General features: G+C 38.0%; 1 protein-coding gene across 1 annotated transcript in view; it reads right to left on the bottom strand.

The window, feature by feature from the left end:
* VCL (vinculin) overlaps positions 1 to 18481 on the bottom strand; it is a 42938-nt gene that overhangs the window by 2490 nt on the left and 21967 nt on the right. The window contains exons 8-18 of the mRNA XM_009888840.1: positions 18153 to 18300; positions 15616 to 15769; positions 14415 to 14590; positions 13029 to 13219; positions 10181 to 10380; positions 9531 to 9659; positions 8371 to 8520; positions 7671 to 7779; positions 6371 to 6673; positions 5687 to 5811; positions 5179 to 5364 (exon numbers count right to left, since the gene is read on the bottom strand). Of these exons, the coding sequence (XP_009887142.1) occupies positions 5179 to 5364; positions 5687 to 5811; positions 6371 to 6673; positions 7671 to 7779; positions 8371 to 8520; positions 9531 to 9659; positions 10181 to 10380; positions 13029 to 13219; positions 14415 to 14590; positions 15616 to 15769; positions 18153 to 18300 (1871 nt within the window). The remainder of the gene's footprint in view (positions 1 to 5178; positions 5365 to 5686; positions 5812 to 6370; positions 6674 to 7670; positions 7780 to 8370; positions 8521 to 9530; positions 9660 to 10180; positions 10381 to 13028; positions 13220 to 14414; positions 14591 to 15615; positions 15770 to 18152; positions 18301 to 18481) is intronic.

Below are 18481 nucleotides of genomic sequence, written 5' to 3'. Positions count from 1 at the left end.
GTGGTAAAGAAAAGTGTTAGTTTGTCCATGGAATGAGAGTTACTGCTCTGCTTGCTAGATTTTAAGATAAAGCATGTTATTAGCATTTGAAATTCCAGATTTCCCAAAGAAGGCTTTTTTTAAATTAAAAAAAAGTGTGCTAAATAGCTTGTTAAACCAAATAGCACTAATTAAGTTAAACAGAGTAGTCTTAACAGTTGAGCATAAAATTTTCAGTGGCATCTGAAACTGAAGTTGCTAAAGCATCGGCTATGCTGCTGTACTGCTAGGATTGGATAAATGGAGAAAAGGATAAATGGAAGAGAATCTGTAACATCCAACACTTTTGTCACAGGTAATGTGGAAATAAGATGCAACTATTACCTTTTCTTTTCTTTTTTTTTTTTTTTTTTAAAGTTATTCCTTCAAAATAAGTCTTCCATTTTGACAAAATCTCTCCCTTTAAAGTAAAGCTTCCAGGAGAGAACAACATGGCCGTTCAAAAGATAATCTAGTCATATGTCTTACATTAAAATCCAGATTTCTTGTACATCAAAATTATAGTCACAGAAATACTTCTGAGAAATATCTGAAACGTGTGAATTAAGTATGACCAAGGCAAAACCATTTCTTAGACGCTGTTCCAGAGAGAAACCTAGTGCAAGAAAAAGCAGACCTAGATGATCAGTCATTAGTAGTCTGTTAGTATATTTAGATTCACCTTTGTAGAAAGTTGTCAGACATTAGTGAACTATTTGGTGCCATGAAGCATTCCTGTTGTGCGGATGAAATATTAGCAGAGTGAGTTTAAGTATTAGCACTCTCTTTCCCCAGCAAAATGCCACAATTAATGACGGATGAAGTTCGGAGCAAAGAGTACATAGCAAGAACCCAGCTTAGCAAATGTAATCTCTGTCCCTCTGCATATACTTCCGTGACTCATTATTAGCAAATTCAAGAAGATATCCCAGATATTTTACAGATACAGGTGACAAAAAGCTGAACTATTCGTTACCGTGACCTAATAGCTAAACAGTTTGCTAGTATAACCAGTTAGGATGCAAATGACAAAACACAAAGCTTTTCCGTGTTTTCACGTAGGAGGATCAAGAAATGAGGACCAGTGTCATTTACGAAGCCCTCTAACAAGTTATCCAAGCATCAGAATCTGAAAAGGACAAGAACATTTTAAAAGCCCTTTTTATTACAACAGTTTAGTATATCTAGCTAGGTAAACATACACACACACATACACACACCCCTGACCTTTGTTTGTTATGGGACACCAACCTTATTTTTTGCAGCATGCTATAAAAAGTGACCAGTCTTGCAAACACTTGTGCTCAGACAGAAGAGACAGGCTACTTGTGAATGTCTGAACCTCATGTTAGGTTTCCAGTGGTTTCAGAAAAAAACACAATCTCAATTCAGCAGCTAACAGCATTCAGTGCAGCTTCTTCATCAAAGAATTCTCTCAAGACCAGCATTTTGCAATACAGCCAAGTGCAAGCCAGCAGTCAGTCAGTCCTCGTCGTCGACAAACACTGCCATACAAAGCCATTCCTTGTTGGAAGGTATTCTAATTGATGGCATCAACGGAGGCAAAGCACAATAGACACGTTAAATGACTTCTTGAATGCTGTATACTCTGCTGTATCTGGAAGTCATTAAGAAACCATTAACCATGGCTTCCCAGGCAGCCCAAATGAATGGAAAAAAGAACAGGGAGGGGGAGGGAAGACAACCCCTGCTACAATTTGAAAACTGCCATAACAAAGAAGAACAGGCAGATGCAAAGGGAGAGGAAGCCTTTAAATATTAATAAGTGACCCAAATCAAGCTTCAGTCCAGCACTGACAAACAGATCTAGCAAACTTGTGAAGCCACTCGGTCCTTAAAATGAAGTGCAGACACACTTATCCATTCCGAATGGCGGGGCCCAGCAGGGATCAAGAGTGATGCAAATGTGTCAGCGTTCCAAATGGCTGGATGCACACGGATCAGTCCCCGGGGAGACTCAGGAGTACCTTACTAGACCACTTGGTTGCTTCCCGATGTAGAGACTGAGCAGCAGCCAGAATGGGCTGGTTAACAGGCTGATTGGTTGGCATTAACAGCAGCTCAGGCTCGTAATCATCTTCAATGTCAGAGGGGAGAGTGAATTCAACATCTGCATCATCCTCCTCATCTATATCTACACCAGCCTCAGCCGCTTCATTAATCACAGTCACATCAGGCTTTGCAGGTGGCAGCAAGGGTGGAGAAACAGGGGACAGTTAGTACGAGAAGCAGAATTTGGTAGAAGAGCATGAACTGAGCTGTTTTAGTGACCAAAACATCCTCTTGGTCTCTCGGGATCTGACAAGACAGCTCTAGGATCGGGTCAGAGGGAAGGGGAAGGAATACAAGGATTAGCAGAAGGAAACAAACATTTTACCTGTGAACCAAAGTTACTAAAAATATTAAGAAGTTACAATTCAAAGATGCAGCAACATTTTTCATCTGAGCATACAGCTTCTACAGACAGAGGCTGACTTGCAGAACAACATTTTTCTGGCAAGACAATGGTGAAATGAATGGATTTTCTGTTTCAATGAAAGCCATTTTGACTGCACAGAAGCAGGCACAGCAGCTGATGACGGTGGTATTTGTGCGGATAGAAAGCTTTGTATGGAAGCCCGCTCCGTATATGTGATAAGAAGAGACAGCAGCAGGATCACAGAAAAACCACTGACACCGCTTGCTGGGGGGGGGGCAGGGAGAGATGGGGTGGGGGACACTGTAGAAGTGAGTATTGAAGTATCACAGATAACACAAAAAATAACAAAGCCGGGTTATGAAAAGAGGAGGTGATACTGAATGTTATGAATGCCATGAATATTACAGTTCTTAAAAAAGACTGAAACAGAATTAGAATAAGAGGATTATAAAGCATATGACACTGTTGCCACAGTATGTTGTATCCGTTACCTTCCAAAAAAAAAAAAAAAAAAAGAGGATTCAAGCAAATATATCATGTCAGGGTAGACCACAAGGAAGAGGTAAGTGGTATAACAATACAGGCGTTTATAATACAGCAGCATTTCAATACAAAAATATTCTACACGTTTACTAACTCTATTTCTTTTATTAAAGCCAAGCGTGATAACAGTCAAACTACCCTTACCAAAAACTATGCATTTTCAACTGTGTTTAGCTTAAGATATGGCCTTTTGTAGAAAAATAAAATCTACACCAACGAAAATTAGACAGAAGTTCTGAAAGGAAGTTGTAACTTTTATATACTGCCACATCAACTCATCTTCAAAGACAACTTCTATTTAAGACTTAATCTAATGAAAAGTTTCCAAATATTGTTCATTCTCTGATTTATCCAAATGAAGGGGAAAGGCAGGGAAAGCTAAAGCAATAGACAGTGGTCCGTTTGTGCTCCATGAGAAAAAGAGAGTACATAAAAGCCCAGAATCCACTCAGTGGCGAGTTGTATTTTAAAGGAGAAAAACCAAACCAATTTAAAATCTTACAAGAATGAAGAACGTTATCAAAATTTTTTAAAGACTAACTACTTGTGCTCCCCCCTCCCCTCATAAGCGTAACACATGGTAAAGTACCAGTAGACAAGTGTAACTGAGGAAAAAAAAGCAGAAGACAGTTGACATGCAGTCTGTTGTGATTTAGTATGAGCAAGACCTTTTATTTCTGTCTTCCCAGGTCTAACCCATATTCCTCAGTAGCACTGTCCATCAATCCCTCTTCCACCCAATAAGTGACTCCAGAGACTATACAAATGTTTTGAAAACTTCTTCCCCAAAAACACGCTGTCAGAATACCTGTACTCTTATTGCTGAAATGGGACTGTTAAAAAAGAATCAGAAAATGCTAGGCTAACGTACTGGTTTGTTGGTCTCAAATTAAAGAAAAAGCCATAAAAATAGTGTTTTGTAATCTAAGACACTAAGCTTAGAGCTCTTTCATAATCAGCAAGGGGTTTTAAGGTCTGCTGCTTGGCTTTGATAAATATTTTAACAGCTGCAGTATTTAATTTAGAATGTATATAGTATATGTAGGTAATTTAGTATGTATATAGTAAAAGAATTTTATTACTTGTTGCTTACTGTTAAGGTACCATTTTGGGATTCAAACATCAAATACCTTTAAGAAGCTGAAATTAAAGCTTTTGGCCTCAAAATTACCTTCTGAGATGACTAATACATTCCAGTACTACCTCTTTAATAATATAAATATGTATTTGGTATATCCAGAAGTATGGGGGGAAATAGAGCCTTTCACTTTATGGAAGAGACAAGGACATTTGTAGGACTTCTTTTGTATTCTATCTGTACTTCCAAAACAGATGTTCCTTAAGCACAAAGCGCTAAAGTTGATTCTGTAAGCTACTCAAGCTTATCTTCTCATTCACCATCTAATTTGGTGCAGAAAAAAAAGTGGAGATTTTAAACCCCAAATTCTGACCTTTAATTTATACTTGCAGAAGCCTAAATCTCAGAAGTTCTTAGCCAGCTGCTGTCAGAGTAAAAATGTAGCTCTTTGAGGAAAAAAAAAAAGGGAAAGCAAAGAAGTTGTATTAGCATTTATAAGACTGACGAGTTCACACTGCTTTGTCATAGCAGTGAAATTGTAAGGAAACGAAGGATTTTGGCCTTGATAGCAAATGCGACTCACTACAAAAAAGAATGAGACCAAGTCATCCATATACCATCACTTTTCCGATCATAAATGCACCAGATTAACTGCAAAGTAACTTGCAGCTCCTTCCAGAATTAAGACAAACCAGTCCATGATTCCTGCAGCTGTCATCTGCAACATCCATACAGACTTTTCAAAGTCACTTAAATATAGCAATCAGCTTGTCAACCTAGAAATGCACAGCAATTAGTGGCTCTCCAGGCAACACTAGCATCAAGGATCACGAACAGCTTAGCATACAAGGCCCATTTGTGTTCCTAGAGGTATGTTAATAAAACATTCTAGCAATTCTGGGTATTAGAACAGTTGACCCTAGTTCACTCCGAACTTGAAAGGGTTTCTAATTCCTCCTGTGGCACCGATTTTACTATTAGGTCTATAAAAGACTATTCTCTGTCATTGAGGCAACTGACTTTGGAGCAAACACACTGATCCTAAAAATAAATAAATAAATATTCCTTTCAGCACAAGACACATATAACAACTTCTTACCTTGCTAGACCATTTCCGTGCTTCGTCATGCAACTGCCTAGCAGCCATCATCATGGGCTGATTAATAGCTTCTCCTGCCTTCTGCTCTGGGAACTCTTCATCCTTTTCTTCAGGTGGTGGTGGTCTGGGCGGGGGAACCTCACCTTCTGGAAGTGGTGGTTTTGGAGGAGCAAGCTCATCAGTCAGCTATGGAAGGCAAAAATCTCATTCAGTGCAATGAAATAGTACACAGAGTGAGTAAAGGATGGTGTCATGGCAAGACACGATTTCATAAGCTTATGACTTTTTCCTGGTTTTCAAGTGCAGCCTGTTAAAGGAAATACCACGTGTTAATCTCTTCTTTTGAAAGCTGGATTGGTATTTTTCAGGCTTAAAGCTACCTGTACACATGGCTGGCCAGACAATGCATTTTATTTCTAAGGAATAATATACTCAAGTATTTTCAGTGTGCGATCCACACGCTGCCAGTGACAACCGTGTATTGTATTAGAAACTGTGTTGCACTTACATGAAGCTGCTCAAGGTCCGGAGGAGGAGGGGGAAAATCTGGTTCTTGAGGCTGGAAGGCTTCTCTGACTTTGGCCACAGCTCCCAGAATTCTGTACCCAGAATCCAAGAAACTCTTCTGCAAACCTGAACAAAAATCCCATTACCAGTGTAACAACAGTCTGTAATATTTAGAACTGCAACACTACCGAAAAAAATTACTTCTATAATGGACTGTGCTGAGTACACTTATATATATGAAAAAAAAAAGTTTAAAAACTACCAAATTGTTTACAGTGGATTTACACATTTGAAATGTTAGCGTCATAAAGCAACATGCATGAAATAAAGCCTAGGCTGAGTAATAGCCACTATCAATAGCCAATGTAATTCCCAAAACAATTTTTAGAATAAAAATATAAAGTAATCCAACTGATAACTACTAACAAATACTTCTAATAATGATTATGAAATGACATAATAAACTAGAATGCTGAATCCTTTTCCCTTGCCAAAGGTCTTTGATTGCATTTTAAAAGAGCAGGAGTCAGCAGTTAGTGGTGTGACCTTGATTTCACCATTCTGGGATTTAAGTGTACAATTATGCAAAATTTGCATAGAAGGGGATACACAGCTGTACAAGACAAAATGAGCACTATTTCAGCCAGTAAAAAATATGTTTGAAAACAGCTTACTGAATCCTTACCAGGATCAGAAATGTTTCCTGCCACAGCTTTAGCATCCATTACCATTGGCGATATAGTTTTGCTTAGCTCATCAGAGGCTGCTTTAACAGCCTCACGGAATTTAGGGTCTTCTGAATTTTCAACCTCCCGTTTTGCTACCAGTAGGATGCGGTTTGCTCGTCTAGCAATGCTGGTGGCACCAGCTACCAGCATCTGAGGTTGAATGTTGGCCATCGCAACTTTACATTTATCAAGATCTTTCTTAATAGCCTCTTCTGATGCATCCAACAGTGATTTAGTATCAATGGCTTCATCCACCAGCCCTAGAATAAAAGTTAAACACATTAATATTCTAGTGTCATCTGTGGAAAGGGATATTTGGTATTCCAGAGACTGTTCACAACCAGAAAAGTAAGTATTTCCAAACCGGGGGGTGGGAGGGATGGAAGAGCCCATGGAAATCAGACCAAATGTAGTACTGCAGTTTTACTTCTGATTATGTGGTACCTCCACCACAGTAACTGTGGTCAGGCTTGCTCCCACCAATGACATCCCAACCTCTTATGCATCTACCGTGGAATGTTGCTGGAGCCAAGAACTGGCTTAAGTCAGTGTATGCAGCAGAGATTCCTTCCTCCCACCAAACTTCTTTAAGCATATTCAGTACTTTTTATACCTCTCCCATTCATTCAAAAGGAAATATCCCTCTGGCTGTGCTTTCACTGAAGGGTGATATATAGTGACAAGGCAGTAAGATTTAAAATACCCACAATTTAATTATGGGGATGGAGAAGGAGGTAGTATACAGTCAGGATATTAGCAGACCATTGCAAAGGATTTGCACTTTGGAAGGACTGAAATATTTAAGCATCTCAGCAAGATTTAATAGATCAGTAACTTTGTTTTATTCACTGCTTTCATCAAGATGTTACATCATTTTGAATTTGTTTTCTTACCCCCACTTAGTTATCCGTCCTCATTCAACACGCCAACATTACGCAAAAACACCATCACGTTGCTACAGTGATATACTGCCACAATAGCAATAAAAAGTAGGTATCTTGTTTTTCCCACAAAAGAACTAAAGCTGAATTTGCTCCCCTGCAGCTCCAAATTAACACATATGAAGCAAGCTATTTTTTTTTTTTACGCTGTAACATATACATATTACTGGAGTCAGAGAATATATTCCCACTTCTCTTAGTTTATTTTTAATCAATCATTTTTATGCATATTTCATCACTCCAAACAGAATAGGGAAAAAATCTATACCAGCTCGTTACCTACAAGTAAAATCTTCAACAAAAATTCCTACTTTACCTGTCATTTTTTCTACATTATCAATCCACTGGTTTTTCATGGTCTCGAAATGTTCATAAGCAGCTTGATTTCCAGGATTTCTCAGGAGGATACGAGCAGCTGATACTACCTGCCGATGGAAAACATCTTTAATTATAGAAGTATTAGTACATAATGACATCAAACATATTCTTGAAAATGCATTTGTTTCTTCAGGACTGAATGTGTAGCTCCTCATTTGGAATACTAGTTTATTAATTCTAGTTCACCATCTAGCTGCTTGAAGATTTACAATGCTTCTGGAATTTGCTGACACAAATATTTTTTTCCCAGAACTCCAATTCCATGCTAATATATCTTAAAAACACTTCTTGAAAGCACTAAAGTACAATACTTATTACACTACCAAAATTTTAGATGGAAGTTTAATTTGGAAGAATCATTAAAGAGCATTTTTTTCTGCTTACATATTTTACTAAGACTCAAAGTAATTTTGTTTCAAGGGTAAGCCTCTAACACTTCTGTCCAAAAGTTGAAGAGTAAAACATGTCATTTAATCAGTTTGTTCTACTTGGTATTATATACAGAAATATTTGCCATTCCCCTTTTAAGAGCGTCAGCACTATGTTCCTTGCTGGTATTAACATTTTTCTTTGATAGCAGAGGCATAAAAAAATTCCACAGAAGTCAACCCCAGCCCTCCCAGACTAAGGCAGCAAACCTGTGGGGTAAGTTCCCTTGCTGATTTCACTGTTGCCTGAATGCCTTCCACAGTAGTTTTATTCGCAGTTCCAACTGCAGCTGCTTTTTCTGCTGTAGCTCCCAGTCTAGCAGCGTGGTTTTCAAAGTTTGCTGCTCTTTCATCAAACACCTAGTTGTTAGAAGAGAAAAACTATTAAAAAAAGCCTACCTTCCCTAACAGAATACACAATTTCTTCTATATGTCAAATACCACAGACAAGTTAATAACATCCAAACTTAATTCATGTCCCGAGAGGATGCAAGAGCACACAAAAGCTTTGAAGCTGTTTTGTTGTTTTAATCTTTAGAGTAATGGACTTTCTTCTTTACTAACTCACTTGAGCAACAAAGGATACTACCACATTTTATAGCTTTGAGGTATTAAGTGCACTAATTCCTGACGACTACTGCCGTAACAAATACTGTGTTAAAGACATTTTAGCTCATAGAGATTAATCTTCAAAGCCATAATCCAAAAGTAACTATATTTGGAAGACAAATAGATGGGGTTTTACCCTAAAAATTGAAGCTTCATATTAAAAAAAAAAATCCCTCATTCCACAGTCCTTAGTTACTCAAGGCACAGAACACTGACAAGAAGCTACCCTGTCATAAAGCTAAATTCCCCAAGGCCTTGGAAATCATTTTGATCATGTTCAAAACATCTACCTAAACAGAGTTGCCAGACACAGTTTTAGATACTTCACATGCAGCCGGTAGCTTTGAAGTACAGGAAACGTTATCCAGCAATTGAACAGGTTGATCAATCATGGCATGAATTTGATTATTTTAATCGTTATATAATAATGTTGAGATATACAATCCACCACCAGCGTACCAGTGATTTTTGCACAATAATTTTTAGCATGTTGAAGGCAACATGGTATGACATCACAGGGAGAAATCTTTGCCATTTATTGAAGTTGGGGACAATACAGTTTCCAGGGATATACAGCACAATTGGCAATGTCCAAGAGTCCAGAGAGATTTGCATGGCAATCATTATGCTGTCAGAATTAATAAGCACCTATCACAGGCTTGAGAAAAATATACCAATTCATTTTTCAAAATACAATTACAGGTAAAATTAAACAATAACTGAAGCTTCACATGGGAAAAAGACCACCTGGGTATACTTGCCTCATCTCTATTGGGAGCATCAGAGGGAGCAGTGGCTGCTACTGCTAATAATTTAATAGGAGTTGTGGTGTCACTAAAAACATCAGAAACCTCCTGGGTCATTGCCTCTTGCATCCGTGCTTTAAGATCCTTAAAAAACAAGGAAAATTATTAGCGTATGATACAGGAATATTAAGTTTGTAGGGACTTGGATCCCGTAAAACCTCTTCTTGCAAAAAAAACCCCAAAACAACCAAACACCACATTACAATGGCAGCCATTAAAATAAAATTATCTGAAAAGCATGATCAATTAATCCCTTTCTACATAATTTGAAATACAAGAAGCTTACATACCACTCCTTACATCAGCATCAAAAGCTATGAACAGCATGATTTGAAACCTCGCCCCTCAAATATGCAGTATTAGCATACTATTTTCTTTTTAATTGAGACTTCAATTTTAATTCTAAATTGTTTATTTGGAATCAATCCCTACGACGTGATATAAAGGCCTTTGTAGAAAGTTTGCTCTAAGCATCTCAGCTAAACCAACAGGTCTCTTGCTGCACTTCTGTTTTGATTGATGCCTCCCACACACGAGCACTTTATCAGAGGAGTGCAAATACTTCAGCATGTCACGTGTTTCACTGCACAAGGGCAGATTCTTACCTTCAGTGAGTCCTGAAGCTGAGCAGCAATTGCCCTTGCCTGAGGAGATTCTCCCTCTCCTCTTGCTGCGAGGTCAGCTAGCTGAGCAGCCAGTTGGTCCACACGGTCACACTTGGCAAGCAGGTCTTGACGATAAGGTCCCATCATGACATTAGCTAAACGATGACCTTCTGCAACCAGACCCCGAATTGCTGCCTGGCCTACAGCGAAAGAAGTCATGTTGCATTAACATACAGTGGAACAAAAAATTGAAAGCATGAATCGGATGCACCACGAAGTAAGTGACACTTCAGAATTCTTGGGTTTTTAAGAACACCTTTCTATGCAATGGAAAGGATCTTCTGCAGTTTAGCATTGAGTAATTGCAGTTCAGACGCATAAAGGAATTCAACTCTCACCAGTTTCTTTTTGCTTATTACAGCAACTCTGGCTAAAGATGTATCCCTTCTACCTAGGGTGGTCTGACAGTAGTTACCCATTACAGCTGTCAGGTATTCCTACATCCCTTGACTCCAATAGAAAGCACTTGTAAACTCCAAGTACTGCAATTCATCTCCACGTCATTACAAGTCATTAGAAGATGAGCAGGAAGAGGGGCAGAAAAGCTAAGTAACAAATATACATGAAAAAGCAGAATACCCTCTCCCAAGATTCCAGAACTCAAGGTAAAAAGTGTCAAGTGTCCAGGATGGGGCAGGGGGAGCACCTTACAAAGCCTCCACACTGTGTCAAAAGTTTTTCTGTAACAAAAATTATTTTTAGCATGGGTGACTTCCTTCATTCACTTACAGAAGCTTCCTGTTCTTTCACGTGAATATGGTCCTCTGTTCTTTCAATAATACAATAGTATTCTTCTTTTAAAAGAAGTCATCAGATAGTAAGTCCTTTAAAGACCTACTGAAGAATCATTTTAAGCCAATGCTAACACACAAGTAATCCAAGTTGATGATCAAGCTCAAAATTACTTAGAAGGAAGCCGTCACAGGACCTGACTATCCAAGAATCACTCAGCACTGCCATCATCATTTTAGAAAGCTTATTAGTGTAGCTAAGTTTAGTGCTGTTGGAAAGTCCCAAGATGTTTTTTAATTGTTGTTTTGTGTAAGTCAAGCAAGTACACTTCACACGCTGGTTTAGTATTTCAATACATCTTGCCTAGTTTGTATCTGCCAATTACAATTACTTTACCCATCACTTAGCTACCATAATTTATAATATCACTGCATGTAAATATTTGTAACAGCTAACACTACTGAAATGGCTCACATGTTTATAAAGTAAAATACACAATCTGCCTTGTTACTTCAAAATTCAGTTTGTGTTGAAGCACTACCCTGGGGTAATTGCAAACACACGGTTATTTGTGACACCGTCATGACTACTGCAGAGAACACTGAGGTATTTTCATATTATGATATCACTGAAAATATCAGGCCAAAGTCTACCAAAAGTGCCGTCCAGACTGAAGAGAACACATATCAAATTTATATTCTTAATATACCTCTCCTATAAGGAGCCTGCCAAGTGCCAATGCAAGTGAAAGACATTTAAACGAAAAAAATTGTACAATGACATCATGTTACAACTAGATGATTTTTTTTTTTTTTACTAGAAACATTCAAGTTACGGGACATGCCACATCTTGCACCTCTACACACATTTTTGTCATATGTATTACTCCAGCATTTGATTAAATTCTGTAGTATATATCCAGTGTTGAGAACCTTCAGTTCCTTCAGCCAGCTTTCAGTATGTATGCAAGCCTCATGATTAACTAGGCACTTACAGACTTCAAGGGGGATTTAATTTACCTTTGTTTCTTTTCAATTAACAATAATAAAAATTAAGTTTAGGTTTTGTGCTTTTTTGAGCCAACCACCTCGTAGGTTACTGTGTTCAAGAGAAACATCAAAATTAGGAAGGTTTTCAGCTACTGCCAAAACATCTCATGAGACCTATCCATCGCCTTCTTGGTCATCTCATTCTGTGTGCAATTTGCTCATCAGAAAGTGTCAAAACATGGAAGTCCACTATTCTGTTTAAAATGTTGTGTATAAATTTTCACTTCACAACCGTCCAAGCTATCAACATCACTAAATCTTTAATTCAAGGATCTGTCATTGGATATTCACACAACAGAAGTTATCTTGACAGACAGGGAAAGGTGTGAGAAAGAGGTATTAAAGATTTGCAGTTATACGGCATGTTTTCACTTGTCATTATCAGTTGCACTACTCAGACTTAATTGTTATGGAAAAAACTACTGAATCCAGTTTTCAAGCTTCATCCACCTACTTGCAATACCATCAGAAGAAGCTACACAAGAAATTTCAGCAGTGGCTTACAATAAGATCTCAGCAGAGCAACTCCTGAACCATAATTATATGCCCACTGATAGCATGCTTGGATTCTCAGATCATCTTTCTCTTTGATTAAGTAGCATTCTCCTCAGATAATCCAGAAGCCGCAAAAGTAGTGATATTTTCAGGTCAGGCTTATCAATGTTTTCCTCCGCTCTGAAGGACTTACTCAATTTGCTGGAGTAGGTATAAATTCAAATTCAACATACTGTATTTGCATGATAATAAGAGCAAGGAGTAGTCTAAAGTTTATCTGTTCTACAGCACATGTTCTCCTATTCTTCTCAAGTTTTTCTTTCCAGCAGACAGAGAACCATGGCCCAGCTTGATTCAGTAATATTGCAGCCAGGACTTGGCTATAAACCTCCAGCCACATACTGCAGGTCTCCACATCAGTGGAGAGACTCCACGCAGTAGTTTCAGTCATAAAAATTACTATTAAGTTTATCCATAAAACTTGGGGGGGAAGAGCACACGGAAACACTTACCTACTCCCCGATCGGCAACTGTAGGATTGTCTATCCACCTTTGAGCTTGCTCAATCTTGCCCTCCAAATGGACAGCTGCTTTAACTGGCCTAGTATTTGCTACAGCCCTGTTTGTTTTGGACTGTAAATTCTGAAGTGATGTAGCTATCTGCTTAGCCAACGCACGGGCCTCAGGAGAGTCACCTTTCCCGCTAAGGAATAAAAAAAAAAAGTATAGTCATATAAATTTACAGGTAGTCCCAAATTCAGCCGGAAGACACAATGAAAGGTACTTCATCTTTTTAGATAAGGTGAAATTTGACACTTGAGTCTCAGAGCAAATAATGCAGATCTGTCATCCCTAAATCCCCACCTCACACTTCTCTGCTGTGGCACCGGGCTATTAATATGTTCAACACAGCACTGAGGGGGGGAAAGCATGGTACTGCCACTGATAGTGCTGATGCACGGCTTTGATTTCTCATACTCGTGGCTGCCTTAGGAGCAACTGCAATAACACCACACACATTACAAGCAGAAAAGTAAGCAACAACAGACCCAAGGCTATATATAAACTTGAAAAGAAGTAGCATATTAAGACCTGCAGCAGCTAAATCTCAAAAAAAACTTGATTAAAGTGTCTAACTAATGAAGAAAGAAAAATATTTATCTTCATATTGCAACTCGCCATAGATGAAGATCACACTTTATACAATAAGTGTTTCTCCACTTCCATTCTCAAGCATCCTCTTTGCAAAATTGATATAGAAATATAATTTATGAAACTCTTATCTTTTATACAGTTTGTGGTTACAGCTTAAAGCACTGACACCGCTTGAAGTGGCAGATATTCCACTTTGCCATTTAGTAAACTGCTTAGCAAAAAACAGTGATGACATTTGCCTGTATAAACAAACCTAAATTTCACATTATCTCATTCCTTTGAAGTGCTTTGACATTATAAAGCAGCTCACTTTTGGCTTCAGTTTGCCCGTCAAATATTCCATAGGCAGTAGAAAGAAAATATTTTCTAGGCAATACAACTCTAGTTACTCTCTCTGTTTTTCTTTGTTGTTTTTTTTTTTTTGAGGAAGATAGTGCAAGTTGGGCTTTAGGATACAAATCATTAGGCTGAAGCAGTAAAAAGGATAGCATATTTTATAAATTAAATTTTTAAAGGATGTTAAAAAGTTGTCCCCGCCCCCCCTCCCCAGGAACTGAACAATTCTTCGCACTCAGTTTTCACTAAATACAGGACAGAAACTCAAAAGTATAAGATGTCCATTCCCAGTTCTTGGGAGAAAATACATTCCCCAATTTATCATCAGTATTCTGATTTTGCTCAGCACTTTGAACTGCAAATGAAAGTTATTCAAATAAATTAATGGTGATAAAACTAATACGTACTGTCGTCGCAGATCTGACAGCTTAGCGGTCAAAGCAGAAATTTCCCCCAAGGAACGAAGAATATCATCTCTTTCTTTAGGCTCCTCACATAATTCTGCAACTTTCCTTGCTTCAGCCATAATTCCCTTAATATGTTCTTCTCCTTCACTGCCCCCATTAGGATCTGCAAGCCAATTCTTAATAGAAAGAAGTTGTATACGAGTGAACGTAAACAGTAATATTATTTCTATAGACACTTTTACACAAAAAGATATACCAACACAGCTTTCAAAACTGTATTTAACAGAAAATACTTTTCAAAAGCAATTTCTGTTTATTAGGTACCATGAAGTTGTTCTGTTGTCTGGCAGACTTTCTGTTTTGAAAAAAGATGTCAAACTAGATGAAATCTACCCCAAAATTTTACATTCTCTCTCCCCCCAACATTCGCCAACAGTATTTTCAGAAGTAAAATTTAACTAGTGGCTTTAGAGACTCATGATCTGGCTTTCAGGAAAAAAAATTAAAACAGATGCTTTTGTGGACAGTGTGGCACTCTTTACAGAGCTCTTCCTAAAAGGTCTCATTATCATTTCAGTCTGTATATATATAAAATATTAATGTATATTTTTATATTTAGTTATATAGGCATACACACATTTAGATAAGGTATATATATAGAAGGTTCATTATTTGATAGCCATCACTGGGTAATAGGCTGTCCACTGAGGAAGATTAAGAGTTACAAAAATAGAGGATCAACTAAGAGAAAGAGTAGTTTCATTAGCATTGTTTTGCTTTTGTCATGAACGTGAAGTTCTAAATGCTGAACTCCGTTCCCAAAAACAGAGTCCAAAGACAGGGCTCTGGTTTTACCCACAGATAAATCTGTGCAGTCTGAAACTCCACTACTCTCTTCTTTAATAACATCAGTTTATGACCAAATTTAGAGTGTTTCATCGTTTTAATTTCACAACCTTGACATTTTTAGCAATGCTAAAAAAATTATCAAAGAAACTGTCATCAGCCGCAGCAAAACTAACAGCACCCTCTAAATTACTGCATTTAAGATTTTTCTGTGTAAAAGCAAGTATCCCCCTACATGTTCTTCCTAACAAGTAACTGTGTTGTGTCTGCAAACAACTACAATAGTTCAGTATAACAGCACTAACAGCCATAATGTAATCACGTTCTGAAGTATTTATGAAATCATTCGTGGTACCTGAGCAGCATCAATCTTCTTAGCAATTGCCTGCTTAGAGTTTGTCATGGCCTCCAACTTGCGGGCTGCATTCTCCACTTTTGCAGTGAGCAAATCCAGACCTTGTGACACCTGCTGCGCCTTCTGCATAGCCATGGGTGTAGCACCCTGTCCTCTGCCCAAGACAAAAACAGCATCACGGATTCAGCTCAGGATTGAACAAAGCTCCTTTCTAATGAAGAGACAACAAAAACTGTTCATGAGCATTCCCAGCAATTATTGCAAGAGATACAGTATTTAATCAGATTTTTTTTTCTCCTGGGAAAACTAAGATAACTTGAGGAGGAACACCACAGCAATAAGAGGTTAAAACTAAGAGCATGTTTTCTCTTTTCCAGAATTTGACATTCAGCATCCTCAGATGAATGAAGACATTTTAAGCGTCACAAAGTAAGGCCATTTGAGGATACAGGTCCAATAAAGTACCCAGGGCAAGGCCTGTTATCTCCTCCTTTATAGGTTGCTGCAAGTCAGAACCTGCAGAAGTTCTGTCTCACCACACCTAGATGACGACAGCAAGTCTGTAAGTGAAAATAAAATGTCTTGGTTGCCTCAATCATGTTGACAAAGTAGATTGAAGGTTACAGGCTATTGGTAAAACTTCTTAAAATGGTGAAAAGGATGCTAGCAATACAAATTTACAGGACTGTAGGAAACAATGTGCAGCACGACCACTGTCCGTTCAAGTGCTCAGGAGTTAAAAGTTGGATAGAGTGATTACTTCAAATACATATGCCTGAGGAAGTCAGTTTTGCATAAGAAATCTCATACTCCATTCCAAAACAACCTGACTACCGGAAAGCTTTTTGAGCATGTTAGCTTTATCAAACTACTAACTTTAAAAAGACCGCAGTAAGCGTAAGTATGACAAGCACGCTACTGAGATACTAAGCGGTATTTACAGAGTCAGGCCGGAGTCTCAAAATATGTTTCTTCATACCTTATTTCTCATAGGCTGAGTTGAAGTTATCTATATATTAATCCAGCATATAAATTAACTCCTTTGTAAATCTTAGTTCTGTATTTTTCTCCACCTCCAAAAATTTCAAACAATACAAAGCTGACACCAGGCACTGCTTTACACTGTGAGTGAGAGTTTAGCCTAATTTCTAATGCTCTGTCCAAAAACCGGTACGAAGAAGCTCCTACGTTCTCCCAGGTCAATCAGCTGGACATCCAAGCGAAGATAAACTTAAACCAGCTTCTCATCCACTACCACTATTAAAGCTAATATACATCTCTTTTTTAATGACAATAAAACCAGTGTTTCTGAATTTTGGCCTTTTTAGCCTTTATATAGCAAACAACTCTGGAATTAAGTTATAGAAATTCCAAGCTTGTGTACATAGCCTTGCAACACTTCAGAGCCTGGCAGTCTATGGATTTTAAATGATGGCAGGGAATTTGTTCTTAGGGTAACTCAAAACACAGTTCCCCAAATAATTTGCATTTGCTCGCTTCCTGCACTTCACTAAGGCCTTAAGTCAGAAGAGGCACTTACTTTACCTAAAAGCTTTCTTTTTTTTTTTTTTTAATAAAAACCTCCCAGCTTGTATTGCTTTTTCTGACAATCTGAAAGATGCATTAACATTCAGGAGAAAATATTATACCATGAAACCATTACCTGTATCCCTAATGGATCGCAACTAATAGCTTTTGGGCATTCCCGGGTGGGCTATTTTTTGGGGTGGGGAGGAGCATTACAATAAAACAAGGAAACCCATGTTAGAGCACTCTAGCTTAACAACTTACTACACTGATAAGCAGCTGAAAAATTTCTCATACTCAAAGGAAACTGAGTTAGTGTTCAAACTACATGGAATAGTTATTTCTTAGTTCATCCTCTTTATGCCTTCACAAAAGGAATACCATATGTCCTACTTTCTGACAGAAGAACAAAAGGCCATAGTACCTAACACCAAAAAAACATAGCACATTTAAAGAGATTCATCTGCTGCCTAAAACCAAAGGCCCTTAAATTCAAGACACCATTGTGAAAGAATAACCAATTTCTAATGAGGAGGCAGAAAAATGATAGAGGGCTCTGGTTAAATAAAACTCTATGCAAGAAATGCATGTGAAGTTCAGTAGACTTTATCAGTGACTGATAAACAACTTCAACAGCTACTGTTTGTGGTCTAACATCTCAATAAACACCTAAAAACTAGAGTATTAGTGTATCTTACAGTCATTGGGGTATATCCTCTTTGGAGAACAGACTTAACAGTAGAGTTTAAAATTTCATTTCTGCCTAATTTGGAGGAAGGTTATGTGTTTGACATTAAACAAGCTCCAAATTATCTACTCGAGCAATTTTGCTCATCATGTTATATAATCAAAATTTCACATATTACTCTTATCAGAAGAGACCGAAGTAAAAAGGGCAAAATACAGCTACTGGGCTGCTCTCCTACAGGTTAGAAAGTGACACAACTGCAAGTTGAGAAAAACTGTTTTAATTGTACTGGAAAATTGTCCATTAAACATAATAGATTTACCTAGCTCTGAGGTCAGCCAGTTGATCAGTCATCTGGCCCAGAGTTTTGCATGTTCCCAAAATCTCTCTGCGTTCTTTGCCGGCACACAGTTCTCCCGCTTTTCCAGCTTCATCAAGGATCTGCCTTATTGCTTGCTCACCAGCATCCCCTAAGACACAGAGTCGGTTAGTAAAACTGACAAGACATTCCTTGACATATACAAGTAAACTGCTGGTCTCATCATGTCCCACCACGTTAACTTCATTAGGTTCAGGCCTGAAAATAAATGTATCAAAAACTATGAGATATATGCTGAACACTCAGATGACAAACATATTATGAGGTTAGTT

Source organism: Charadrius vociferus, unplaced genomic scaffold (assembly GCF_000708025.1).
Source record: "Charadrius vociferus isolate BGI_N301 unplaced genomic scaffold, ASM70802v2 scaffold436, whole genome shotgun sequence".
In the NCBI taxonomy this organism is placed as follows: domain Eukaryota; kingdom Metazoa; phylum Chordata; class Aves; order Charadriiformes; family Charadriidae; genus Charadrius; species Charadrius vociferus.
Note: the sequence above shows the minus strand (reverse complement) of the source record. Positions and strands in the feature narration are given on the sequence as shown.